Genomic DNA, 27,826 nt, shown 5'->3' on the forward strand with positions numbered 1-27,826 from the left:
TGGCCTGGCCAGGGGGCAAGGCCTCAGGAAGAGGAGGAGGTTCAGGGGGTGGGACCTTGGGGGACAGGGGGTGGGGCCATGGAGGGGGCGGGGCTTCTGCATATGTCCGGCTTTTGCCTTTTGAAAGGTAGTCACCCTAGGGGTAGGGGGCAGGCAGGAGACTTCCCCGAAAGGGCCAAGAGTTTACCAGGCAAATGTCCACCCAGAATCCCTCCCCCGCACACACACACCCTGCTTCCAATTTCATATTTGCGTTTAAAGACAATCTCCTCATTTGGAGGGTCTGACACCTGGGTTGTCAGGACTGAACAGGTGCTGGTCTGATTTCAGAGCAGGATTCAGTGTCCAACCAGAGACACTGCGAGCCGCAAGGAGTGGAACTGGGGTTTTGTTCGGGTTCAGTTGCAGTCGGTGTGTTCATTTCCAGTTCAAGACACCCCAAAATAATTCTGTTACCAGGCAGTGCCCGAGAAGGGGGAGGGGGTTGTTTGGGAGCAAGCCCTATGGCTTGCTTCAGTGGGGAACTGAATTTGGGGCATGGGGCCTGCCTCAGGTGGGACAACTGGAGGGAGGTGCTGCCCCAAGGGGTGAGGACAGGTGAGAGGAGGCCTGCCGAAGGGGAATAAAAATTGAGCAGCCTTTTTCCTTGGGCTTGAAGAGTTAATGTTAACTTCTGGGACCAGGGAGCCCCCCATTTCTTCTCTCCCACCTCCCTCCCTGCTCCTGTGAGCTGCCCCCTTCCCTTGTCCTTCCATTCCGGTAGCGGTCACATGTCTGGGTGTTGTTTTGTTGTCTTGTTTTATAACGAGTGATATCAGAGTAGGTTTTATTTTATTTTGTCAACTATGGAGCTGAAAAATTGCTGAAACTTTATTTTAATTAGTGGACATTTTTTTTTTCCCGAGTTCGACTCTGATTCTGGTTGACTGAGTAAGAGGAAAAATGCTGGTTTAAGTCTGGTTCCAGTTCCATTAATAAATACCGGTTCAAAGTGGTTCTCTGGTTCTATTCTGGTGTGAGTGCTGGTGGGCAAATGAAATCCCCAGCTGCTGAATTGTGCCTGGGGTCTGCGGGGGCAGCTCAGCGAGGCCCAGTCATGGGGGGCGCCTCTGGTTACTGCTAAGGCAGAGGAGGTTGGTGTCTGTCTCTCTCTCTCTGCTCATGATATTAGCGCCTGGGAGTTAGTTGAGCTTCCTGGGTCAGAATCTGCTGTCTCCTCCCTTGTGATCCTGGAGCCCAGACTGAGCCCAGACTGCTGCTCCCCCAGGAGGGGTCTGTGCTGGGGAGAGACCTCATTAAAGTCCTCTCTGTGCCCAGCCAAGATGGGGACTTCCCCTGGTGGCTGCAACTAGCCCCCTAGGGCAACCCTGGGCTTTTCCCACACCAACTCCTGAGCCGGAGCCTGCAGGGGAGGAGAGAGAACTGAGGGAAAGTGCTGGGGCAGGGCAGGAAAGTGACTCCGCACAAAGGGCCCCTTTTAGGGACTTGCAGGTGAGTTTGTAGAGGAGGGGGAGTGGCTCCCCATGAGTCTGCGGGTCCCCGAGCTGCTGTTCTCAGTGACACAGCCAGGCTCACCCTGGAGAGCAAACGCCCATGGGAACGGGACAGTCCCCAGTTCTCCCAGGCAGAGGAGGCAGGGATGGAGACAGGAAGGGGAATGGTGAGACCGAAAGGAGCAGCAGGAGCAAGAAGTGGGGAGGGAGGTTCCCAGCTCCCAGCCCTGTGCGGATCCCTTCCCTGCATCCCTCTGGGCAGACTGACTCTCCTGGGAACAAGGTGAAGAGCTGACACAGGGACACACTGCCCTCGGGACCAATGTCAGGGGGAATCCCCCAAAGTGGCTCCTTTGAGTCTGCTCTTTTCTAGCATTTGTCTTAGATACTCTGTCCCTGGGGGGGTTTAAAACTGTCTCAGGGGGCTCAGTGCTGGTGGGAGGAGCCATGTCAGTGTTGGAATAAAGTGACTGAGGGTTTTCCCAGCATGGCAGAGTCCAGAGCGTCTGTCTGCAGAGAGAGAGCCTGGGGGGAATCGGGGTGTGACATGGACTCAAGCCCCTTCTGAAATCTCCCCCATCATCCTTCTCACCCTGACAGGCTGAGGAATCGCGTCCACGTTTCACTGGTGACAGGGCAGGGAAATGGCTGTGATGGAGCCAGCTCAGGTAGGGGATTTTCAGGCAGTTGCAGGAGAGGATGTTGTAGAGGGTGAGGGGCAGGAGAGACACGGGGTGTGATATACTCTCTGGGACACATTGAACCTAGGCCTGATTTTCTAAAATAGGCCCATTGGCAGGAGGGACATTCCCCCATTTCTGAAACAGGAAACACCCCCGTGGGCAGACCTGGGAAAACTGACCAGACTCCCAGTGCTGGAGCCTAGATCCATTACCCAGATGCTGCTGTAAAATACAAAGGGAAACTGGGGGGATTCCTGTCCTGGCTCAGAGCTCTGCTTCCCATATCAGCCTGTGGCTGGCAGGCGTGTGGGAAATGAGAAGACCCTGCCCTGCTCTGTCTGCTGTGGGGGCACAAAGATCTCTCACCTTCTCCCCACCCCCTGAAGCCTCCTGGCTGCTCTGATTAGGGTGAGGGTAGGATTCTGCTTTTCTGGACCTCTTCCCCCGTGACTAGTGGGATTGTGGCTGGGGCAGCAGGTGCTGAGTGGGAGACTCTTGTTGCTTCAGATGCTGGTGACCTTTGAGGAGGTGGCTGTGTATTTCACTCAGGGGCAGGGGGCTCTGCTGGACCCTGCTCAGAGAGCCCTCTACAGGGACGTCATGCAGGAGAACTATGAGACGGTGACTTCGCTGGGTAAGCAATTCCCATCCCCTCGGTTATTAGAAGTTGTGGGGTCTGCTTGTCTGACTCTGGTCAGATTCTTCCCTGGTCAGTTAGATTTGAGGAGGAGGGTCGCAGAGTCCACAGGTCCATTGTGAGAGACTTTCATCTCCATAGTCCATTCGAGGGAACAGGAGAGTCAGAAGCCTAATGGACAGGCTAATTCATCCTCATCTCTCCAGCTTTCAAGGGTCCAGAAGCAGAGTATTGCCCTGCCTGTATTGTTTCTCCTTCACACACTGTTAATCTGCCATTTTGGGACGAGCTCCATTGCTGGGGCGGGCTCTCAGTGCTGCAGGCTCCGGGGTGCTGGGACAATCTGTACAGTGCGGGTGCTGAGAGCCATGGAACCAAACTGTAAACCCTGGATAGAATGGAAACCACTTCAAGCCAGGGGGTCTGGCAGCTCCCCCAGCATCCCTAGCTCCAGCACCGATGTGCTGGTTTGGAAATAGGCAGGAGTTTAACACCAGAGCTGTGTGAGCCAGCAAGTCCCCCAGAGCTCATCTACCCTGAGAACTCCTCGTGCGGTCATGACAACACCCCTCCTCCCACCTCCCCTCCCCCCCCCCCAGCGATGTCTGCTACTCCCAAAGGGTCTGAGTTACCACAATCCCACGTAGGGCCAGGCTAAACTCAGGGAATATTCCCTGTAACAAATACTCTACCAATGTACCATGCACCCTGACCTTGCTTGATTTCACTCCCTGAGCAGGATTTCCCATTCCAAAACCTGACCTGATCGCCCGGCTGGAACAAGGGGAAGAACCGTGGGTCCCGGGTCTCCAGGCCGCTAAAGAAAGGAAGAGTCTGAGAGGCACCCGCACAGGTGAGGAATCAGGGAAACTGAGACAGAAACATCTGGCGAGTGAAGGAAAAAGCTGGGACTCCCAAAATGTGCCATGAGTGAGAGCCCTCAGTTCTGCCCCCTCTCACCCAGGTGAGGGCTGCAGTCAGCAGGTGTCGTATGATCAAGGCAAATATCAGTCACGGCTTCCCACCCACCCTGTTAGCTGTCGGGAATTTCCTCCCTCACTTTCCTTCCCTGGGAGTGTTTGGGTGGGATGAGGAGGCAGAATCCAGTGTCTCCATCTCCCCAACAGTCACTGTGTTGTGTTTTCCCTCTTTGCTATTCCCCTTTCGGACCCTTCTCCCCGGCAGAGGCAGTGACTCCTGTCTGGGTTCTCTCTCTCCCAGCAGGTGATAGGACAGTGAGTGAGAACAAGGAGCAGAATCAGCAGCAGGAAGGTCCTGGGAAAGTGAAACCGCAGGGGACGTTTTTGAGAAGAGCTGAAGGGAATTTTTCCCAGTGCTTGGAACAGGGAAATACCTGGGGAGATCAACACAGATCAAAGATGCAGCTGGGAAACTATCCAGGGAAGAAACTGGTTGAATCCATTCAAGGTGGTGGAGGATGCAAAGATCCCAAGGAAACCACAGTCCAGCAGACAAACCACAATGAAGAGAAACCCTACAAATGCCTTGACTGTGGGAAAAGATTCCGTTTTAGTGCATTCCTTATTAGACATCGGAGAACCCACACAGGAGAGAAGCCCCATAAATGCCTGGACTGTGGGAAAAGTTTTGGTGAGAAGTCAAACTTTATTACGCACCAGAGACTACACACAGGAGAGAGACCCTATAAATGCCTTGAGTGTGGAAAAAGATTTAGTCAGAGATCACAGCTTATGGCACATCACAGAATCCACACAGGAGAGAAGCCCTATAAATGCTTAGACTGTGGGAAAAGCTTTAGTAGGAAACCATATTTAATTATACACCAGAGACTGCACACAGGAGAGAGACCCTATAAATGCCTCAAGTGTGGGAAAGGTTTTATCGAAAGTTCATCCCTTACTAAACATGGAAGAATCCACACAGGAGAGAGACTCTTTCAATGCCATGAGTGTGGGAAAGATTTCATTCGTTGCTCACACCTTATTAAGCATCAGAGAATCCACACAGGTGACAAACCCTATAGATGCCTCGATTGTGGGAAAAGTTTCACTGACAAAACAAAACTTACTAGTCATGAGAGAATCCACACAGAAGAGAGACCACATAAATGCTTGGACTGTGGTAAAAGCTTCATTGAGAAGTCACTACTTATTATACACCAGAGAGTGCACACAGGAGAGACACCCTTTAAATGCCTTGAGTGTGGGAAAAGTTTTAGTCAGCGGTCACTCCGTATGGCACATCAGAGACTGCACACGAGAGAGACACCCTATAGATGCCTTGAGTGTGGAAAAAGTTTTAGCCAAAGTTCATACCTTACTAAACATGGGAGAATCCACACAGGAGAAAAACCCTATAAATGCTTTGAGTGTGGAAAAAGTTTTAGCCAAAGTTCATACCTTACTAAACATGGGAGAATCCACACAGGAGAAAAACCCTATAAATGCCTTGAGTGTGGGAAAAGTTTCCGTTTGCAATCAGGCCTTAGTACACATCAGAAGACCCACACAGGAGAGAAACCCCATAAATGCCTGGACTGTGGGAAAACTTTCAGTCAGCGCTCACACCTTACTCAACATGGGAGAATCCACACGGGAGAGAAACCCCATAAATGCCTGGACTGTGGGAAAACTTTCGTTCAGCGCTCACACCTTATTAAACATGGGAGAATCCACATGGGAGAGAGACCTTTTAAATGCCTTGAGTGTGGGAAAAGTTTCAGTAAGAGCTCAGCCCTTACCAAACATCAGAGAATCCACAATGATGTAAGAGACCCAAGAAATAGCTTGACTGTAGGAAAAGATTCAAGTTGACTTCCCGCATCAGTGATCCACACAACAGAGAGACCTTGAATGTCAGAGAAGGTTCCTTTTGGTGCTCCCAGAGTATCAGGCATCCGCAAATCCACACAGGGAAGAAACCTCTGAGATGTTCTCAGTGTGGAAAATGCTCCAAGTGGAGCTAACACCATGTTGGACATCAGAGACTCCTCCACACAGCAGGGAAATTCTCTCAGGGCCCTGACAGGGGCTGGCCATGGTGACAAACCCATTTCCTCGTTCCCACACACTTCAGGGGCGTTTGGCTCCCAAGGACCCAGCTGCCCATCACTGCGGTGCGGATCCAGCATCAGCCGAGCTTCAGCTGGTCAGTGACCCTCTGGTTCTGCCTGGTCGAAGCAAACCCCAAGCAGAGGAGGAGAAGCCCCCATAGCTCCCCCTCCTGCTGCAGCCCTGGCTGCTGAGCTGATGGGCCAGAGGTGGGGGAAGGGAGAGAGAAACTCCTCCAGTCGCTCCCTCTGCGTGGCTGAAGTTCCCCCCTCTCTCTTCCCTTCCCAGCCAGGATCCCCCTGGCATGGAGATGAGGAGAAGGACACTTGGGCCAGGCCCCGTCTTCAGTCTAGACCCCTGTCCCCACCCCCCATCTTCCACCAGGCCCTGGGCTGGGCTCCCCTACTGACCTGGGGCTGGTCCCTGCAGGGGGAGTGTCCCTGGGGGTTGGTAACTCCTCCCCTCCCCAAATTCCCCATAGTGCTGGGCTCTGGGGAATCAAATATTGAGGGACCAGGCAGATGGGTTCTGGGGACGACACTGGGGATTGAATGGTTGGGACTGGGGGAGCTGGGAAGCAGGGGGAGCTGGGTGCTGGGGCTATTGAGTGTTTGGGGATGATGGGATAAGAGGCGAGGGAGAGCACAGGGGTAGAGAGGTGCTGCCTCTCATCACTCTCCCCCTCTGCCCCTTCTCCCTGCCCCCTCTGCATTCAGACAGCACCATTAGCAGAGACAGATTCCTACTGGGCATTTTCTTGGAAGCCTGGATTTCCTACCTCTGCTACAGCAGCATCAGCTGCTGAGAGGGAAGCAGCGTTGCCTAGTGGAAAGAGCACTGGCCTGGGACTCAGGAGACCTAAGCTCTATTCCCCACTCTGCCAGCAGCTTGCGGGGTGACCTTAGAGCAGGGGTCCCCAACACAGTGCCTGTGGATGCCATTGCACCCGCCAGGGCATTTTTGTGCTCCTGCAGGACACCCCGCCGCCGAAATGCCACCGAGAAGCGTTGCCGTTTCTCGGCAGCATTTCGGCAGCGACGCTTCTTAACCGGCGGTGGCATTTTGGCGGAGGGGTGTCCGGCGCCCGCCACAGTCTTCTGTAAAAGGTTGGGGACCTGTGCCTTATGGTGAGGGAATCAATTGGGAGTGATAATATCAGCCTCCGAGTGTCTGTCTAGGGCAGGAAAAGTTGGGATTAGCTAGTGCCGTCTCCTTTGTTCCTCCACCCTTTTTGCTAGTCTAGACTGACCCTGAGCAGTTTATTCCAACCCCCATTAGCAAAGTGATGGTTAGAGTCACTAAGTGCCCTCTTTGCAGTGAGATTGTCTCATTCCCAGACATCCTCACACTGCTCCAGGTTATGCTGAAAAGCATTTAATTATTTTGTTCTTATACACCAGAATTCAATAGATTCTAAAACAGCTGGAGCAGGGATAGTAAAATAATGTGGTGTTTTATCTTCTGTGTAGTTTGAGAGGGACTGGATGAGTCTGGGGGATTCCCTCCTGCCCCCATCAACCTCACCCGTCTTCTCTCACAGAGCAGCCTCTGCCCAAGCTGTGGAGAGTTTATCCTTTTCCCTTTCTACCCCTCCACCTTCATCTGTGTCATTTACCGCAGTGTCCTTTGCCCACCATGCTTAGGAATCACGCTTTGATTTTTTGATCCTCAATCAGGCCCCTGGGTGCTGGCGAAGAAAATGCCACATTCCTGAAGGGGGAATTCAAATGAACCCCAAAGCACAGTTTCAATCCGAGCCTCCATCTATTGGTAAAGTGGCATCTGGAGTTTTTCCAGCCAAATCCAGATCATCTGTAGACAGGACGTTTTTGGTTAGGTTTGTCTTTTTTTCCTTTTTCTTTTATTATGATGATGCTAAAACTTATTTAATAACACAGCCAAATAATGCGGCTGTGGTGAATAAAGCAGGTTTAGCCTGTTCAGAAGAAAATGGGTAAATTTGTTCTCCAGATTCTGAGTTTTAAGGTTCTCTGGGATTTCACTTTATGAATGGGAAAATGGTTTGTAGCCCACCCTGCATTGTGGGGTTTTCTCTCTTTCCCAAAGGCTATTCTGTCACATATTTTAATATTAGATTAGTTGAGAGAATAGAGCTCAGATGTGACTTCAAAAGACAAATGATCATTTGCCAAAATAGCCCATTCTGATTTTCTTTTCACATTTCCCGAGCCTGTGTCATGAGATTTTCTTGTTCTTTGAACAATGACAATTATTAGTATCTATCAATAAAAACACTGAGGGCGAGTACTGGATACGCACTCCGAGAGTCAGAGACTGAAATGGGGAAGGAAGTGATTGCCTGATCCCTGCAGAGATGTGAGATACAATTAGGATGGGGAGAGGGTGGGTGGGTGGCCAGGTCCTTGAAAGGGCACTCTTTGCTCTTGTGAGCCAGAGAGCTGAGGCTGAGAACTGTGAACTCACTGCACATGTCCCAGAGAGAGAGGAAATGTCCTACAAGTGCTGGGTGAAGTCATCCTTGAACTCTAAAGGGCTACTAATGATGCCCCAAGAGGACTGATGGGGAGAGGGGTCGCTGTTTCCCCATTGCTGAGAGGAGGAGGGAAGGCAAATGCCTCTCTCATGGATTGTGAGTGTTTTTATACTAGCTTTAACTTGTTCCTCTTCCCCTGGGGCCGATGTGTGGCTGGAGCACCAGTGTGCTGGGCTGGGGCTGAAATGCACGGTGCCAAGCTGGGCGTTGGATGGTGGTAGTGGTGGTGGGGATTTAGCTTTTATTTCTTGCTTTGAAAAGAATAAAGTAGAATTTAGTTTCTCAAACTCCCAGTGTCTCTTGTCTTTAATAATGTGGCGGGAGCCATGGGTCTTTAATGGACACAGCAGCAGCCTGGGAGGTGTTATTTTGCCATCCCTGAGCGCCAAATATTGCAGGATCTGGCTGTGATGTTTTTCCAGGATGCCCTGGACTGTGAATCTCCTTGCTATCCCACCGCTCCCCGTGCCTCAGTGCAAGGAAGACATGCTTCTGCTGAACTGCATGTCAGTTCCCTGTCACCTCCAGCCTTTTAGCTCCCCACCCAAACTCCCCAGGGCTCTCCCAGTCCTTACTTTGCCTTGCAGGTTAACACTAGGCATGACTTCGTCCTCCAGCTCCTCTGACGTGTCCTTCTGCAGTGTCCAGCCCCTCTCCACTGGACACTCTGAAATTCCCAGGTAAGCCAGCCCCAAAGGGACAATACCAGCTTGTTTGATTCAACTGAGGATCAGCCCCAATATAACATCACAGCACTGAGATATAGTTTTAGTGAAAACAAACAGGAGATTATTACCAAGCAATAAGACCAACTGGTTACACATCAAACACAAGCTATAACAGAAGCTTGACTTTAACAAGTAAAATCCACGGCTAAAGCATTCTCCCGTGGTCACCAGTCACCACCGCTGGGATCCCCCTTTTTATGAATGCAAAACGTGCTCTCCTGTTTGCTTCCTGAAGGCTTGCAGGGTGCAATTCTTGTCCCCCAGATATAGTCCAGTAAACTGCTGAAGTGTACCTCCCTCCCATTGATTCTTCTCCAGTGTGCTTTTTCTGTTGGTCCTATATGCAAACTGGGCTTCAGTTGTGTTCACCTACAAGTCATCATTTACATATGAATCGTGGGAGGCAGATGACTCGATATCCCTTTGTCTGGCAAAACTTGTTTGTCTACCCTGCTTTGATTCAGACTTTAAAACATATTTTCCAGTATATAAACATAGTTCCTTAAAGATCATCTGCTCACACTTCTTGTAATGATCATGAGGAACAGTGTGACATGAGCCTTTATTGGAGACCACCCATGACCCATTGTGGGTAAATACTATGAAAGCAGTGCATTAGGTGTAGTGAGTTTGTCAGGCCTGATAGGCGTTGCTGTCATAGAACGATGCTCCCTTTTCCAGTTGACATTGAGGAGCTCTTAGGGTCATGCCAGAGCTTCCAGTTCTTCAGGTTTTCAGACTCTTCTATGGGTCTGTGGGGAAAATTTGTCGTCTAAAAGGGAAGTCGCCTCTGGCTGGCATTTCCCATTTGCCTGCCTCCCATGGAAGGAGAGTCAAGCTGCCTGGGGAGGCATTTTTTTGAACCTAGGTAGAGCAGTTGTGGGTAGGAATGATAATAGTGTGTTTTGTCAAAGGGCTGTGAGATCTATTGATGAAAAGTGCTATCTGAGAGCCAGGCAATGTTCAGATTTATTTTTGACCTAGCTCAGTTCAGTCTCCCAGATCCTAATGGAGGAGGCAGCAGCTCGTGACCCAGGATGAACAAAGGGAGAGTTGGAGCATGGCCTCCTCTCTCTGAGCAGGGCCCAGACCCCTCTGGACACTACAGCTACTGAATCAACTCCCTCCACTCCCCACCCCTCCAGACCCCTATCCTGGAGGGATCAAGGGAAGTCCAGGCTAGATTAAGGCATAGGCAACCTAGGAATGAGTCTGGGGCTCCATTCATGGGGTGGGGGTGGAGAGGGCCCTCAGGAGTCTGCCCCACAACAGGGGTAAGAAGGAGCTGTGTTCGCTACCCACTCGGGTTTGGTTTAGGCTCACCCCCATTTCAGGCAGGGGGTGGGAGGAACACGGCTGAGAGAGTGATGTTGAGAGCTGGTCAGTGCGATGGCTGAAATTGACTGAATGATGCTATAACCTCACAATGCCACTCACTCAATTTTGGACCCAGTGCCCCTCTCCCATTATGATGCGTGTTATGTTGTCAGACATTTGGCTGCGTGTGTGTGTTCTGTTAGTGTGCTGTCCCAGCTCTGCGCAGGTAGCTGGCACAGCAGACCTCGAGCGAACCGCCCAATGACCACAAAATCCGTTAAGGTACGAAGGCACCCAGCCAGGTTTATTATCGGCAAAGCACGGTCCTAGTATCCCTCAGATTCTACCGGACCACTAATGCATGTACACTCGTAACAACGAACCCAGCTCAGTCAGTTGGAGGGACTTTCCACTGCCCCCGAGGCTGGACAAAGACACTTCCTCTGAGATGCATTTTTATACACCAACACGAACAAGTTACGTATTGCTCCTGACGTTACCAGGGTGCCACCCTCTGACATATTAGGGTGCTACCCATTGCCTTGTACGTGTTGGTTCGATCAAAACATCCCTATTCATCATGCTGCCATCATGACTTTATCTTTAGGATGGGTCAGTATGTTCCTTCTATCTCTGGGGAATGTGCTGGTATTGAGGTGTTCTGGTACCACCTTTCTAGAATGTGTTTGCGTGCATGGCCTGTGCCTAGTACTTCTTAGGTATGTGTGTTTCTGTAATATCAGCCCTGTTCTTGCCAGATTCTGTGAGCAGAGCTTGCCTCTTCCTCACAACTTAACATTGTTTATATCAGCCAAGTTTCGACTACTTTAGCCCAGGCCTCAGGCCTCATACCAGGCCTCTGATACATGGGCTTATGTTTCAGGCCCTCTTCTTACTACATTCCCCCACTTTTTTGTTTTTTTATGGGGAGGATGTTTACCCATCATCCCAGAGAAACATAATGCATGGACTGAAGATGACCCAGTGGGCTAAACACTGTTATGTGGTCAACTTACTTTGTCATCCATACATTCATGCCCCATCTGTCCCTTGGTCTGCACATTCCTTCATATGACCGATGGACAGATTTTATTTTCCAATTGATTGTAGCCCCTTATAGTGGGCCTGGGAATGTTAGGCCCGGGACCATGACTGAGGAATGTAGTATTATGATTGAGCCTTAGAGGCACTCCCAAATAATTAATATATATGAATAATATGGATATGGCGTATATATTTGTAGCTTATATGGGTATATAGGTATGTGTACATATGACACCACCTTATATCCAAGCATAACCATGTTTTTCCAGTCTGCTGGTGTACTCTGGCCCTTTAACTTTGGTGACACAGATAGAAACACACTCCTATTAGAGCAATTGCAGTTATCACCTGTATCATCATTAGTAGTCAGCTGAGTGTTTTGAAATACTGGGCTAGGCATTGTTATAGGGTGTTCCACAGTATTATGTATAGGAGAAGTAAAACATGAATTTGAAGTCGTGACACTACAAATGATGCCTTTATATATAAATGTCTTAGTTACTACACAGTACTGCCCATGTATAAGTTACTCTTACTGCTGGTGGTCACCCTCTGGTAAGCTTTGCTGGGCAGGGAACAAGAGCTGCTAGCTTCTCTGTTCCATGGATTGCATTGGTCTATGACACACCAGTGGTTGACATAGATCCAGGTAAAAGAAAAGGAGTACTTGTGGCACCTTAGAGACTAACCAATTTATTTGAGCATAAGCTTTCGTGAGCTACACGAAAGCTTATGCTCAAATAAATTGGTTAGTCTCTAAGGTGCCACAAGTACTCCTTTTCTTTCTGCGAATACAGACTAGACTAACATGGCTGCTACTCTGAAATAGATCCAGTTGTTTTTTATGGGTGCTGCCTTTCAGATAACCTACTGAATGGACAGTAACCAATGGATCAAGTATTGCTGTGTCAGGATGTAGTATTGATATCCAGACACGGAAGAAGATTGTTTTGAATAACATGCGCCTCTGTTAGGATGCAGTGTCACTGACCCAAATTATGACTGGTACGGACAGGCAATTTGTGTACCCAGTTTGTAGGTACTATAACTTTTCTGTTTGTTTGTTTAACGCTTTGTTCTTTCCTTGCCTTCATGTTGTTTGCAGCCATTCATTTGTTAATTTTTACCTGTGCGGTGGTTACACAGTTTCGCAATGTTATGTGCCTTGTCAATGATGTACAGCAATACAGTACTCATACGGTTGCTTTTACATAGTAGCCAAGTTTAACTTAACAGACAGTGGTTTTTAGCTGATTGCCAACTTAGTTGTCATAGAGTCATAGAACATCAGAGTTGGAAGGGACCTCAGGAGGTCATCTAGTCCAACCCCCTGCTCAAAGCAGAACCAATCCCCAATTTTTGCCCCAGATCCCAAATGGCCCCCTCAAGGATTGAACTCACAAACCTGGGTTTAGCAGGCCAATGCTCAAACCACTGAGCTATCCCTCCTCCATATAGCCATTGTCCATATATGGTAGACTGAGGTGTATTTGACCAGTCTCTTATTTATAAAGCACTTCATTTTTCATGATGCTTGCGGGTTCCTTCACTGTATACTGATATCTTCTGGTGTTTTTGTGGTACGATATCTTCTGGTCTCTTTGGTCTGTAGGATGCAACCTTAAACAGCTTACGTTAGTTAACATAATAAAGTTTTTTGTTTGGTTGTTTGACATTTCTCTTGTTTTTAGTAACCCAAGTTTAAAACACAGATTAATTTAGTGTGTTTACAATGTAATAGGGACCAAGTCTTTTATAGCTCAAGCTATACTTTTGCAATTGTTGTGTAGACATTCACTTTCACTTGAGGTGCATTACTAATATTTTACACTCAGTGGAATGCTTAATGGCTAAACTAGATGCTCACAATCTTCCATGAGAAGGTGCATTGCTTTCCCTTGCTGAACACTTTTTGAGCAAAAGAGTTAGTAACTTAATTTTTACCAAGCTTTTTAGACGTAATTTGCTTGTGATGCCAATTTCACTTTTGTTAACTGCTTAGAAACACAAACGTTAGCAACCACTACTTCCCTTTAACATAAGTTAAAAGAGAATAAAAATTAAACCAAAATGAATTTTAAATACAGGTCAATGCAAATAATTTGAAGGTATAAAAGTTTTCTGACACTTGGTTGTGTTGGGGGAGACAAAGGTGGAAGTGTGTTGAAAAGGTGGAAACCAGTTCAGTGACAGTATTGTTTGCTACTTTCCCCTCCTGTGCACTTACTTGTCCCGTTCTGACAGGCACCAATGAAGGTTTAGGTTTTACCGGAATCTGGCTTTTATCATACAGTGGTGGTTGCAATGTGGTGGATACTGTTTCAAGCAAGGACTCAGATCCTTCTGCTATTCGATTCCACCAGGGTGGTGTATAAGCCAGGAAAATTCCCCACAATAGCGGGACCATTCCCCTGCTTATCTCTGTGCATATTTATTGTTTTTTTGTAAAGTTAATTAAGTATTTCAGGGAAAAGCATCAGAGCGGCCACCAGCAAGGGTTGCTAGCCGCACTCTTGAGGCCACCAAAAATTTGGTGGTGAGAACCCTTGGGCTAGATGCTCAGGACGGGCCCTTCTGACCTTAGAGCCTGTGAGGGTAACAGGAGCCGGGCACAGGGATGCTGCAGCGCGGTGGGTTGATCGCTAGGACCCGGGAGCGGCTGGGGGGCGGCTCTGGGGGGAGGATCGCGGGGCTCAGGCCCGGCCGCAGGAAGTGACTCGCAGCCGCTGCGGGGACTCTGGCTCCCGGCGAGATCCCCGAGCCCCGGCGGCTGGTGCTGGGAGCCCGGAGCCCGGGCTGCAGCCGGGAGAGGGGAACCTCCAGCCGGGCCCTGCCCGCTGCTCCCCGGGAGCCTCCCCCAGGGCAGAGCCCCCAGCCCGGCCAGGGCCCCTTCCCGGCCCCTGCCCCGGGGGCCCCGCTCGGAGGGAAGGTAAGAGAGACCCGCCCCCCCCCCGTCACCCCCGGGCTGGAGGGGGCGGGTTTGGCCCCGGGCTGCTCCCCGCGGAGCCGGCTGCGATTCCCTGCCCCGGGCCCGGGAAAGCTGCCGCCAGCCCCCGGCGTGTGCGGGGCGGGGGGAGCCCGGGCCGGGCTGGGGGCTGGGACAGCCACACGGGGATGGACGGCGCACTGAGGAGGGTGGGAGCCGGGGTACAGGGGGTAAAAGACCCCCAGATGGGGTAAGCCAGCTGTAGTGGTTGCAAAAATCAGGGGAGGTGGGGGCAGAGGGGCTTTTCCTCCCCCTTTTGACAGGATCTCAGCTCCCATTTCCCCGGCCGTGTCCTTAAAGGCCCAGTGCATCGCAGAGCCTGGACAGGGCCCCTCTCCCCTCCTGGTTACGATGTTACTGAGCTGTTAGAGGAGACTTGATCCAGTGCAATATTTACAGACTCTCCCCCGCCCCGAAAAAATATCATTGTGACACTGACTTACTTTTAGTGTTTAAAAGAATCCAGTCCACAGTTTCTATGTTTGCATAACGCCGCCCAGTGCTTCATAAATGTGTTTTAGCCAGGGTGGCTGTTCCTCTGTGTTTGACTCCTCTTGGCATCCAGTCTATGATGTTTCACTCCTTTAAATTCTTTCCTTATAAAAATGTTCTTTTTATTACTCTGAGCTCTTCATCCTAAACTTCATTAGCGTTGTGCGGATGGACGTCATTGTGCCCTGGAATTCATATTTTTAATAGCAAATAATCATGGGAAATATTCATAGATGCTAGTATACCTTCAAATCAGCGGCACTGCTATGGGTACCCACATGGCCCCACAGTATGCCAACATTTTTATGGCTGACTTAGAACAACGCTTCCTCAGCTCTCGTCCCCTAATGCCCCTACTTTACTTGTGCTACATTGATGACATCTTCATCAACTGGACCCATGGAAAAGAAGCCCTTGAGGAATTCCACCATGATTTGAACAATTTCCATCCCACCATCAACCTCAGCCTGGACCAGTCCACACAAGAGATCCACTTCCTGGACACTACAGTACTAATAAGCGATGGTCACATAAACACCACCCTATACCGGAAACCTACTGACCACTATTCCTACCTACATGCCTCCAGCTTTCATTCAGACCACACCACACGATCCATTGTCTACAGCCAAGCTCTACGATACAGCCGCATTTGCTCCAACCCCTCAGACAGAGACAAACACCTAGAAGGTCTCTATCAAGCGTTCTTACAACTACAGTACCCACCTGCTGAAGTGAAGAAACAGATTGACAGAGCCAGAAGAGTACCCAGAAGTCACCTACTACAGGACAGGCCCAACAAAGTAAATAACAGAACGCCACCAGCCGTCACCTACAGCCCCCAACTAAAACCTCTCCAACGCATCATCAAGGATCTACAACCTATCCTGAAGGACGACCCACCACTCTCACAGATCTTGGGAGACAGGCCAGTCCTTGCTTACAGACAGCCCCCCAACCTGAAGCAAATACTCACCAGCAACCACACACCACACAACAGAACCATTAACCCAGGAACCTATCCTTGCAACAACATAGGGCTCTGGCCACCACTTGCCAGGATACAGAGTGTCAGTCATTCTCTGTGCCCAGGCAGCAAGTCTGCAGTCACCCCTGCCCTGTAGGGGTCTTCACAGTGATCACACACCTGTGTCCCACCACCTTGATGCTTGAGTAACACATTGGGGAAATTGAGGCGCACACACACAGTATTCCAAGAAAACATTAAGAACATCCCCACTTCATCACACGCTGGGATATCAGTTGGCTGCTCGGCACAAGAGCATGCTCGTGGCTGATGTGTGGGAAGGGTTTTCTGAGAAGTGTTTTGAAAGGAAGGAGACGCTGATGTTCTTCACATCCGATGAACCCAGGTGCTTCTGCTACATGTGGCCACATTACAGAGACAGGGCTAGATTCACAATGGCATGTAGGCACCCAAACCCCAGGCTAAGCACATAAATCTGGGATTAGGAGCCTAAATCCCAGTTTAGGCTCCACTGAGAAATACAAAACTCCTGACAAACCCCCTAGATGCCAAAGCTCACTCAGAAGCAGCTATATTATCAGAGTAAAAGTTCCTTAGTTCCTGCCTCTGAGCGTGCGCCCTGCTGCCTTCTCCAGGGTATCTGGACCTAGATATCAGTAATGGCTACCACTAGGAAATTGTGCTGGCAGCCGTTTGTGCTGTAACTCTAGCGGGTTGGGTGGATGTGAGAGGTTTTGCCTACAGCACAGTGATATGTTAATGGGGCTTGACAGATAACCCCAATGGCCTAGCAGGGACAGCTCCATGAGCAGAGCCCTGGCTGGGGCAGACATAAAGGGGTTTTGTCTAGAGCCCAGTGAGAGGTTAATTGGCCCTGCGAATCACCATAGGAAACTTGGTGGCAAAGCACTGACAAGTGACACCTCTATGATCTGAGTTAGGGGAGCAGATCTTGTAGACCAGACCCAGGGCTAGTAGCCAGCGAGCCTGGTGTGTAGACAAGAGACCGTCTCTGCCAAACTGCGGCCTGATCCAATCTCTTACCAGAGCGAATCACGCACAGAATCACTGTCACCGTGAAATGTGTCTCCTGATGTTTTGGGCAGCCTTTCTAGGACCAGGACCCCCTCACCTCAGAATCCCTGTTGATACTGGGGACTCTTAACAATCGTGGGTCCCCATAGAAATGCCCCTTCTCCCCCGTCCCCAGGACCCAGATGTCTCCTTTCGTTGTCCCATTGACTCTGTGACATTTATGGATGATGCCCCCATAGTGCTGTGGCCAGAGGACGTGGAGGCTCTGAGGGGCAGGGTGTGGGGCACGGAGGTTTCAGTGGAATGGGTTTATTGGTAGGGCCCAGAAGGATCTGGAGTGGTGTATCTTAGAGGTGAGTTCTTCTTCTTCCAGGTCTTTTCTTTTTCTTCTTCTGATTCTTTCTGCTGGTCTTCTCCTTGGACCACAGTTTATATAGTGAAACTTGAGTCCTGCTTTACTATACCATAACCAATCATTTTACTAAAATTTTACTAACCAATCCTAACATATTGTAACAAAATTCTCTCACCAATCTTACCCCACCACCTTAATTAATTTACACTTACCAAAATTAATTATGTAACAGACAGAAACAATCAAAGAACCAGACAGAGACGAAACAGATAAACATAGAGAAGTGGGGACCATAAAGACAAAACAATAAAGAAATGAGGATTTCACAATCACAACTATTGATAAGTGGTCTCTTGCTAGACAGGATGCCATCAAACTAAGTTTTCTTTAACCATCTTAAGATCTGTTTCTTTATCTGGTGATAGTGGGTGCCATTAGGACAGGGTCTCCTTTTTAACATCCTGATATTACATCCTTTTATTGTAATTTAGATCGAATGTGAGGAGTGACTTCCTCCTTAGCTCATGGCTGCTGCTCTCCTAATATGGCTGCAGACAGAGGCCTTAGGCCTCACAATATGGCAACAGGAAAAGGCCTTATCATTACAGGAGCAATCAGTGGAGTCTCTCGTTCATGGCAGCAGGAAGGGAATCACACTCGTTGCAGTCACTGGTCACTGCTGTGCAGAATCCCCATTCCTTGCAAAATCCTGGAGCCCTGGCTGCAGACAGGAGAGGTGTATAGTGTAAGACAGTAACATTCCTGCTGTGCCCCCGGAGCCTCTCCCAGGGCAGAGCCCCCAGCCTGGCCAGGCCCAGGCCCCAGCCCCTGCTCCCAGGGATGGTGCCGCTTGGAGGGAAGGTAAGAGAGACCCTCCCATTCCCCCCCACCCCTGGAAGCGATGCCCCTCAGTCACCCCTGGGCTGCAGAGGGAGGAGGCTAAAGAGGTTCAGGGGATGTGTGGGCAGGCGGGGGAACAGGGATGCTTTAGGTGGCAGGAGGCAGGTGATGGAGATTCAGGCAGCAGGATGGGGACAGGGATTTTGGGGCGATGCAGGGGAGTCAGGCTGCAGGTAGGAATTATGGGGCTGAGGGAACCGAGGTTGGAATGGAAGGACAATGTGGTGGGGGGGTCACTGCGAGGGAAAGGTGGATGTGGGGAGGGGAGGCCGGAGGAAGAATGTGAGAGCAAGAGGAGGCTGGCTGGGGAAGGGAGAGCCAGGGGGCAGGGAAAAGGATGATAAGAGATGCAAGCAATGGCAGCCCCGCTGCCCCATGGGGTAGGAGAGTATGAGGGGCTGCCCCACCCAACAGCCAATGGGGAACATTTTTCCTGGAACTGGTCCAACAAGCATTGCGGGTGAGCAGGGGACTAACCCCTCAGGGCTCAGAAGCTACAAGGCAAATATCCACAGCAACCGCTGCCCCTCCCAGGCACCCACCCCCTGCTCTTATTATTTGATTTTAAAATAAAAAAGACACACTCATGATTTTGGGGTCTATCTCCTGAGTGTTTTGGGCTGCCCAGGGCCCTGGTCTGATTTACGTGCAGGATTCAGATCTCAGCCACGCTGGTGACAGACCAGAGTCACTGCTGGCTATGGCAGTGGGTGAGTGTGGATGGGCCAATGAGATCAGCCTCTGCCTGCTGTTACCAGATTTGCCCGTTACTATGGGGTATGTTCATTTATTAGGGTTACTCTTCCGGGGACGGAGGGTTCTGTACTTCTATCAAGTGCTTGTGTCACTTGTGTTCTCATCTGGAGCTCTACTTCTCCCTTCTGCAAGTCCCCTCCCAGTGGAGCTGTCCTGCAGGACCTAGGTTCCCCAGGGCTGGGTTCTTCCAGCCCAGAATCAGATGAAGACACACACACACTAACAGAGCAAGTCTGAGAGGACCGGGTTAATCAGCACTCCCAAGCTGACCCCTTATATGCCCCTGGACTCAGCAGGCTGGGTTGAGCAGCGTTTCCAAGCTGCCACCCTCCTATGCCCCAGTTTCAGCACGTCCCTATCCCCACTTCCACTTTACAGTTGTTCTGGTAGTAACCCACTTGATGAGAAAACGCCACCGGATTTTTGGGTGCTGCAGGGATCTTTAGTTTAGGTATGAGGAGGAGCATTGCTGCAGAGCAAATGAGGAAGCCAAAAATACCGACGGGGTTGGGGTGGGGGGAGAGGGAAGCAACCAGCTTAGTCATGAAAGTTATTTGTTGCCAGGTAATAACCATAGAGGAGCCAAACAAAAAAAAAAACAGTTATAATATTAAATATAACTTAAATTTGATTATAAAAGTCAGGTTTAGAAAACTATAACTGATCACACGAGTCAGGGTCAGAGGGCTATACCTAGAGAGAGAGAGAGAGAGACAGGTTCTCACCACTCCATGATGCTTGAATCATAGAATCATAGAATCATAGAATATAAGGGTTGGAAGGGACCCCAGAAGGTCATCTAGTCCAACCCCCTGCTCAAAGCAGGACCAATTCCCAGTTAAATCATCCCAGCCAGGGCTTTGTCAAGCCTGACCTTAAAAACCTCTAAGGAAGGAGATTCTACCACCTCCCTAGGTAACGCATTCCAGTGTTTCACTACCCTCTTAGTGAAAAAGTTTTTCCTAATATCCAATCTAAACCTCCCCCACTGTAACTTGAGACCATTACTCCTCGTTCTGTCATCTCCTACCATTGAGAACAGTCTAGAGCCATCCTCTTTGGAACCCCCTTTCAGGTAGTTGAAAACAGCTATCAAATCCCCCCTCATTCTTCTCTTCTGCAGGCTAAACAATCCCAGCTCCCTCAGCCTCTCCTCATAACTCATATGTTCCAGACCCCTAATCATTTTTGTTGCCCTTCGCTGGACTCTCTCCAATTTATCCACATCCTTCTTGAAGTGTGGGGCCCAAAACTGGACACAGTACTCCAGATGAGGCCTCACCAATGTCGAATAGAGGGGAACGATCACGTCCCTCGATCTGCTCGCTATGCCCCTACTTATACATCCCAAAATGCCATTGGCCTTCTTGGCAACAAGGGCACACTGCTGACTCATATCCAGCTTCTCGTCCACTGTCACCCCTAGGTCCTTTTCCGCAGAACTGCTGCCTAGACATTCGGTCCCTAGTCTGTAGCTGTGCATTGGGTTCTTCCGTCCTAAGTGCAGGACCCTGCACTTATCCTTATTGAACCTCATCAGATTTCTTTTGGCCCAATCCTCCAATTTGTCTAGGTCCTTCTGTATCCTATCCCTCCCCTCCAGCGTATCTACCACTCCTCCCAGTTTAGTATCATCCGCAAATTTGCTGAGAGTGCAATCCACACCATCCTCCAGATCATTTATGAAGATATTGAACAAAACCGGCCCCAGGACCGACCCTTGGGGCACACCACTTGATACCGGCTGCCAACTAGACATGGAGCCATTGATCACTACCCGTTGAGCCCGACAATCTAGCCAGCTTTCTACCCACCTTGTAGTGCATTCATCCAGCCCATACTTCCTTAACTTGCTGACAAGAATACTGTGGGAGACCGTGTCAAAAGCTTTGCTAAAGTCAAGAAACAATACATCCACTGCTTTCCCTTCATCCACAGAACCAGTAATCTCATCATAGAAGGCAATTAGATTAGTCAGGCATGACCTTCCCTTGGTGAATCCATGCTGGCTGTTCCTGATCACTTTCCTCTCATGTAAGTGCTTCAGGATTGATTCTTTGAGGACCTGCTCCATGATTTTTCCAGGGACTGAAGTGAGGCTGACTGGCCTGTAGTTCCCAGGATCCTCCTTCTTCCCTTTTTTAAAGATTGGCACTACATTAGCCTTTTTCCAGTCATCCGGGACTTCCCCGGTTCGCCACGAGTTTTCAAAGATAATGGCCAATCGATCGGGGTTCCTAGGTGGTGGTGGCAGCTGAGGGTCCGGAGTGCTGGAGACAGGCAGAGCCCCCAGCATGATCAATCAGAAGATGGAGTTCCAATGGAACTGAAACAGATTTTGGATCTAGGCATCAGAAAACTTACTTGAGTTTGGGCAGGGGGTTTGGTAGGGAAACAAGAATGGTTCAAGGGAGAACACTAGATTTGTTTATGTGTAAACTGATGGCTCAAGGGAATATACCAAAGTTGTATTGTTCAGGCTAGACAATAGTTACTGATCATTCCTGGTTATGGGCAGTGTTCCTTCAAGGGAGCTTACAATGCAATTTGGCAGCTTCAGTATTTTGGATACCAATAAAGGATTTATTAAAGCTAACATTAAAAAAAAAATTACATAATACACAGGTTAAGAAAAGAGTCTGTGTACATCTGAGTATAGTGCTTAGAAATATCCACTAATACGAAGTTTGTTTTAAAAGTCAAAGATACATGAAGTACATAGTCAGCAATAACTCAAATTTAGGGGAATAAATTTAACAATACAGTTTAGATATTAGAATCCGAATACTTGGATACATCACTCATGAAATGAGTATACAGAGAGTTGTTTGTCGAAAGCAAATATATCATTGAGTGTAAATTGTCTCTTGGTAATTGAGAATTTGCAGGCGTGGGTTCGTTAACATCTGGAGCAGAGATTCCCCCATCATGCAGTGCTTCCCTGCTTTTCTGGTCCCAGAGTTCAATGCGGTTCTTGCCTTGGAATCTCTGTTCTCCATTCTGTATGCTAATGGAGGTGCTTCCTTGTCCCATCTTCTATGAAAATGAGGCTAGGGGAGTTGCCTTAATCCTGTCCCCCTTGTCCGGAGGGGTTTAGGTGTGTCTCCCACCACCTTTTCATTGCTTTCTGTAAGTCTTTCTTCTGATTGGTTTTGGTTCAAGCAGAGGCACCGGGGCGGGGTGGTCCTTGAAGAGTCAGACAGGCCGGATACTGTGCCCTGGTTCCCCAAGAACCCAGAGCTGATAGGTAACACTGCCTGCCCTGGGACTGGGGGCAGAGTCCAAGGCGGCTCGTTAATTGGGTGTTGCCACCAGAGGGCTCTGGTTATTGCTAAGGGAGAGGAGGAGGCGGGTGTGTGTCTCTCTCTGCTCAGGATATTAGAGCTCTGGAGTTGAGCTCCCTGGGTCTGAAGCTGCTGCCTCCTGTATTTTGACCTGGGAGCCCAAACCTAGAAGCTGCTTCTTATCCAGCAGAGGAGAGACCTTTGTTAAATCCCCCTCTGTGCCCAGCCCAGTTGGGAACTTGCTGTGGTGGCTGGAACCAGCCCATGGGGCAGCCCCAGGCTCTGCCGACACGAGCTCCTAAGCTGGAGCCTACAGGTGATGGGGGAGACCTGGGGGAAAGGGCTGGAGCCGGGCAGGAAAGTGGCTCTGCTCAAAGGGCCCCTTTCAGGGACCTGCTGGTGAGTTTGACCTACGTGGGGAGGGGGCTCCCTGTGTGTCTGTGAGTCCCAGAGCTGCTGCCCTCATGGATACACCCAGGTTCAAACCTCTGTTAGCAGTGGCTGATCTGCCTAATGAGACCAAAGCCCACAACAATGGAGCAGTCGCCATTTCTCCTAAGGCGAGGGACAATGATAAAAAAGAAGAGAGGAGAGACTGGAAGGGGCACCAGGAAAAACAAATGGGGAGGGAGGTTCCCAGCTCCCAGACCTGCCCAGATCCATTCCCTGCACCCTCCTGGGCAGATTGACTCTCCTGGGAACAAGGGGAGGAGCTGAGAGAGGGAAAACCAGTTGCTGACTCTGCTGAACACGGCACTACTTGGGAGGGAAAGGGGAGAGTTAGAGGGAGTGACACAACAATGTCAGGGGGAATCCCCCAAAGTGGCTCCTTTGATTCTGCTCTTTTTCCGGCATTCAGCTCAGAGATGCTGTTACGGGGAGAGTTTAAAAGTGCCCCAGTGGGTTTAGTTCTTCTGGGAGGGGCCTGGCCTGGATGGTAATGAACTAATTGGATTTCTTCCCAGCATGGCAGAGTCCAGAGCATCTGTCTGCAGGGAGAGAGCCTGGGGGGAATCAGGGTGTGACATGGACTCAAGCCCCTTCTGAAACCTTCCCAATAGACCCTCTGGCCCTGACAGATTTCACTCGAGATCATCCCGTCTTCCAGGAGACAGGGAAGGGAAATGGCTGTGATGGAGCCAGCTCAGGTAGGGGATTTTCAGGGAGCTGCTGGGCAGGGGGAGGGAGAGGCAGGGAGGAGACAGGGTGTGATAAACCTGCTGATTTTCTGAGTAGGAGGGGGCATACCACCGTTTTCCAGACTCCCAGTGCTGGAGCCTGACCCCACTGGCCAGAGGCTGCTGTGAAATATGAAGGGAAGCTGTCTGGATTCTTATCCCTGTCCCTGACTCAGAGCTCTGCTTCCCATATCAGCCATATTATATGGCTGGCAGGTGTGTGGTAATTGGTAAATGAGAAGACCCTGCCCTGCTCCATCTGCTGTGGGGGTCAAGGAGCTCTTACCTCCCCACCCCATGAAGACTCCTGGCACTCTGAGCAGGATGGGGATGGGATTCTGCTACTCTGGCCCTCCCAGAGCTTCCGAGATGTTTTTTTTTCTTTCTTCCTTTCCCATGTGACTAGTGGGATTGTGGCTGGGGCAGCAGGTGCTGAGTGCGGGTCTCTTGTTGTTCCAGATGCCGGTGACCTTCGAGGAGGTGGCTGTGTATTTCACCCAAGGGCAGGGAGCTCTGCTGGACCCCAATCAGAGAGCTCTGTACAGGGACGTCATGCAGGAAAATTATGAGATGGTGACCTCGCTGGGTAAGGGATTCCTGTCTGCTGAATTATTATAAGTCATGGTGTCTTCATTTCTGACTCGGGTAAGGTTCTTCCCTGGTCAGTAGATTGAAGGAGAATGGGTTCCATAATGTGCAGCTGCCATGTGAGAGAAACTTTCAATGGGACACGGGTGTCAAAACCTAATGGAGATGCTAAACCATGCCCACCCCTCCTGCATTCAATGGGGCAGAAGTCGTTCATTGTCCTGTCTGTATTGTTTCTTATTGACACATAAAATTCCTCTCCCTTTCCCTTCTTGAGAATAGCTCCAACCCTGGAGAAGACTCTGGGCTCTACAGATTTAGAAATAGGAAATGGTATATCTCCAGAGCTGTGTGCGCGTCAGCAAGGCCCCACAGAACACAGATCCTGGGAACTCCTTGTGAGGGTGTAACAATTCCCCTCACCTCCCCAGATGTCTGCCTCTCCCAAGACGGCTCAGTGACCATATTCCCGTCCTGTTGGATTCCGTGCTTCCCCAGCAGAGCATGGGGAGAGATACCACTCATGGAATGCCCTTTGTGACAGACACTCTCTCAATCCTCCATGAGCCCTGATCTGGTCTGATTCCCCCCCTGCACAGGATTTCCCATTCCCAAACCTGATCTGATCTCCCACCTGGAACGAGGGGAAGAGCTGTGGGTGCCCGATCTCCAGGCCTCCGAGGAAAGAGAGATCCCAAGAGGCCCCCACACAGGTGAGGACTGACACAGAAACCATCTGGGGAATGAAGGAAAACGTTGAGAATCCCAAAAATATGGCGTGAGTAAGAGCCCTTAGTTCTTCCTCATCTCAGCCAGGGCAGGGCTGTAGTCAGCAGATATCGCTCATGGCTCTCCACCCGTCCTGTTCGCTGCAGGAGTCTCCTTCCCAACGTTCCTTCCCTGTGAATATTTAGGTGGGATGTGGAGGCAAAATCCAGTTGCTCAGTGTTTACAGTGTTAGCGTGTTGGGTTTTCCCTTGGTGCTATTCCTCTTTCTCCCCAGCACAATGACTCCTGTCTGGATTGTCTCTTTCTCCCAGCAGGTGATGAGAGAGTGAATGAGAAGGAGGAGGGGAATCATCATGAGGAAGTTCCTGGGGAAGTGGAACCACAGGGGACCTTTGTGGGAAGAGCAGAAGGGAGTTTATCCCAGTCCTTGAAAGAGGGAGAAGCCTGGGGAAATTGGCACAGGTCAGAGAGGCAGCTGGAAAACCACCCAAGGAAGAAAGTGGATGAATCTATTAAATGTGGGGGAGTATACAAGGATACCACAGCCCAGCAGACAAATCCGAAGGAAGAGAAACCCTATCAGTGCCTCGAATGTGGGAAAGGATTCATTCTGAGATCACACCGTGTGACACAACAGACAATCCATACTGGAAAGAAACCCCTTCAATGCTTGGACCGTGGGGAAAGCTTCAATAACCTCTCACTTCTTAATAACCATGGGAGGAGCCACATGGGAGAGAAACCCTATCAATACCTTGAGTGCGGAAACTGTTTAAATTGGAAGTCAGCATTAATTACACATCAGATAAGCCCAACACGAGAGAGACCCCATAAGTGCTTAGACTGTGGAAAATGTTTCATATGGAGGTCACACCTTGTTAAACATCGGGCATTCCACATAGGAGAGAGACACCACAAGTGCTTGGACTGTGGGAAAAGTTTCATACAGAGGTCAGACCTTATTAAACATCAGGCAATCCACACGGGAGAGAGACCCCATAAGTGTTTGGACTGTGGGAAAAGTTTCAGGAACAGATCAGCCCTTTCTAAACATGAAGCAATCCACACAGGAGAGAGACCCCATAAGTGCTTGGATTGTGGGAAAAGTTTCATACAGAGGTCAGACCTTATTAAACATCAGGTAATCCACACAGGAGAGAGACCCCATAAGTGCTTAAACTGTGGGAAAAATTTCATGAGGAGGTCAGACCTTCTTAAACATCAGGCAATCCACACAGGAGAGAGACCCCATAAGTGCTTGGACTGCGAAAAAAGTTTCCTATGGAGGTCAGACCTTGTTAAACATCAGGCAATCCACACTGGAGAGAGACCCCATAAGTGCTTGGACTGTGGGAAAAGTTTCATACGGAGGTCAGATCTTGTTAAACATCAGGCAATACACACAGGAGAGAGACCCCACAAATGCTTGGACTGTGGGAAAAGTTTCATACAGAGGTCAGACCTTGTTAATCATCAGGCAATCCACACAGGAGAGAGACCCCATAAATGCTTGGACTGTGGGAAAAGTTTCAGAAACAGATCAGCCCTTTTTAAACATCAGGCAATCCATACAGGACGGAGACCCCATAAGTGCTTGGACTGTGGAAAAAGTTTCATACAGAAGTCAGACCTTGTTAAACATCAGGCAATCCATGCAGGACAGAGATCCCACAAGTGCTTGGACTGTGGGAAAAGTTTCATACAGAGGTCAGACCTTGTTAAACATCAGCTAATCCACACAGGAGAGAGACCACATAAGTGCTTGGACTGTGGAAAAAATTTCATACGGAGGTCAGACCTTGTTAAACATCAGGCAATCCACACAGGAGAGAGACCCCACAAGTGTTTGGACTGTGGGAAATGTTTCATTCAGAGGTCAAACCTTGTTAAACATCAAGCAATCCACTCAGGAGAGAGACCCCACAAGTGCTTGGACTGTGGGAAAAGTTTCACACAGAGATCACACCTCATTAAACATGGGAGAATCCACACAGCAGAGAGACCCCATAAATGCTTGGACTGTGGGAAAAGTTTCAGAAACAGATCAGCCAGTGTTAAACATCAGGCAATCCACACAGGAGAGAGACCCCACAAGTGCTTGGACTGCGGGAAAAGTTTCATACAGAGGTCAGACCTTGTTAAACATCAGGCAATCCACACAGGAGAGAGACCACATAAGTGCTTTGACTGTGGGAAAAGTTTCAGAAACAGATCAGCCCTTTTTAAACATCAGGCAATCCACACAGGAGAGAGACCTCATAAGTGCTTGGACTGTGGGAAAAGTTTCATACAGAGGTCAGACCTTATTAAACATCAGGCAGTTCACACAGGAGAGAGACCTCATAAGTGCCTAGACTGTGGAAAAAATTTCATGAGGAGGTCAGACCTTGTTAAACATCAGGCAATCCACACTGGAGAGAGACCCCATAAGTGCTTGGACTGTGAAAAAAGTTTTCTACGGAGGTCAGACCTTATTAAACATCAGGCAATCCACACAGGAGAGAGACCCCATAAATGCCTGGACTGTGGGAAAAGTTTCAGAAACAGATCAGCCCTTTTTAAACATCAGGCAGTCCACACAGCAGGGAGACCCCATAAGTGCTTGAACTGTGGGAAAAGTTTCATACAGAGGTCAGACCTTGTTAAACATCAGCTAATCCACACAGGAGAGAGACCACATAAGTGCTTGGACTGTGGAAAAAATTTCATACGGAGGTCAGACCTTGTTAAACATCAGGCAATCCACACAGGAGAGAGACCCCACAAGTGTTTGGACTGTGGGAAATGTTTCATTCAGAGGTCAAACCTTGTTAAACATCAAGCAATCCACTCAGGAGAGAGACCCCACAAGTGCTTGGACTGTGGGAAAAGTTTCACACAGAGATCACACCTCATTAAACATGGGAGAATCCACACAGGATCTAAACTTCTGTGACACAGGGAGAGAAAGGTTTCAGAGTAACAGCCGTGTTAGTCTGTATTCGCAAAAAGAAAAGGAGTACTTGTGAGCTGTAGCTCATGAAAGCTCATGCTCAAATAAATTGGTTAGTCTCTAAGGTGCCACAAGTACTCCTTTTCTTTTTAGG

At 49.5% G+C, this 27,826-nt stretch overlaps 1 protein-coding gene across 1 annotated transcript; it reads left to right on the forward strand.

Moving 5' to 3' along the window:
* The first annotated feature begins 135 nt into the window (after positions 1 to 135).
* LOC142069265 (uncharacterized) lies at positions 136 to 27,675 on the forward strand. Its single transcript, XM_075119879.1, has 5 exons — positions 136 to 2,161; positions 2,684 to 2,810; positions 3,553 to 3,666; positions 4,035 to 5,560; positions 25,378 to 27,675. The coding sequence occupies exons 1-5, from the start codon at positions 2,138 to 2,140 to the stop codon at positions 27,673 to 27,675; spliced, it is 4,089 nt and encodes a 1,362-aa protein (XP_074975980.1). The 5' UTR covers positions 136 to 2,137.
* Positions 27,676 to 27,826: the final 151 nt, after the last annotated feature.

This window comes from Caretta caretta, chromosome 14 (assembly GCF_965140235.1).
Source record: "Caretta caretta isolate rCarCar2 chromosome 14, rCarCar1.hap1, whole genome shotgun sequence".
Lineage (NCBI taxonomy): Eukaryota > Metazoa > Chordata > Testudines > Cheloniidae > Caretta > Caretta caretta.

What these genes read in the sequence shown, in the direction of transcription:
- LOC142069265 (XM_075119879.1), top strand. Translation starts at nt 2,138, where the DNA reads ATGGCTGTGATGGAGCCAGCTCAG. An exon ending in CTGTGATGGAGCCAGCTCAG is followed by an intron (nt 2,162 to 2,683) that starts GTAGGGGATTTT and finishes TTGTTGCTTCAG; the next exon opens with ATGCTGGTGACCTTTGAGGA. An exon ending in TCTGAGAGGCACCCGCACAG is followed by an intron (nt 3,667 to 4,034) that starts GTGAGGAATCAG and finishes TCTCTCTCCCAG; the next exon opens with CAGGTGATAGGACAGTGAGT.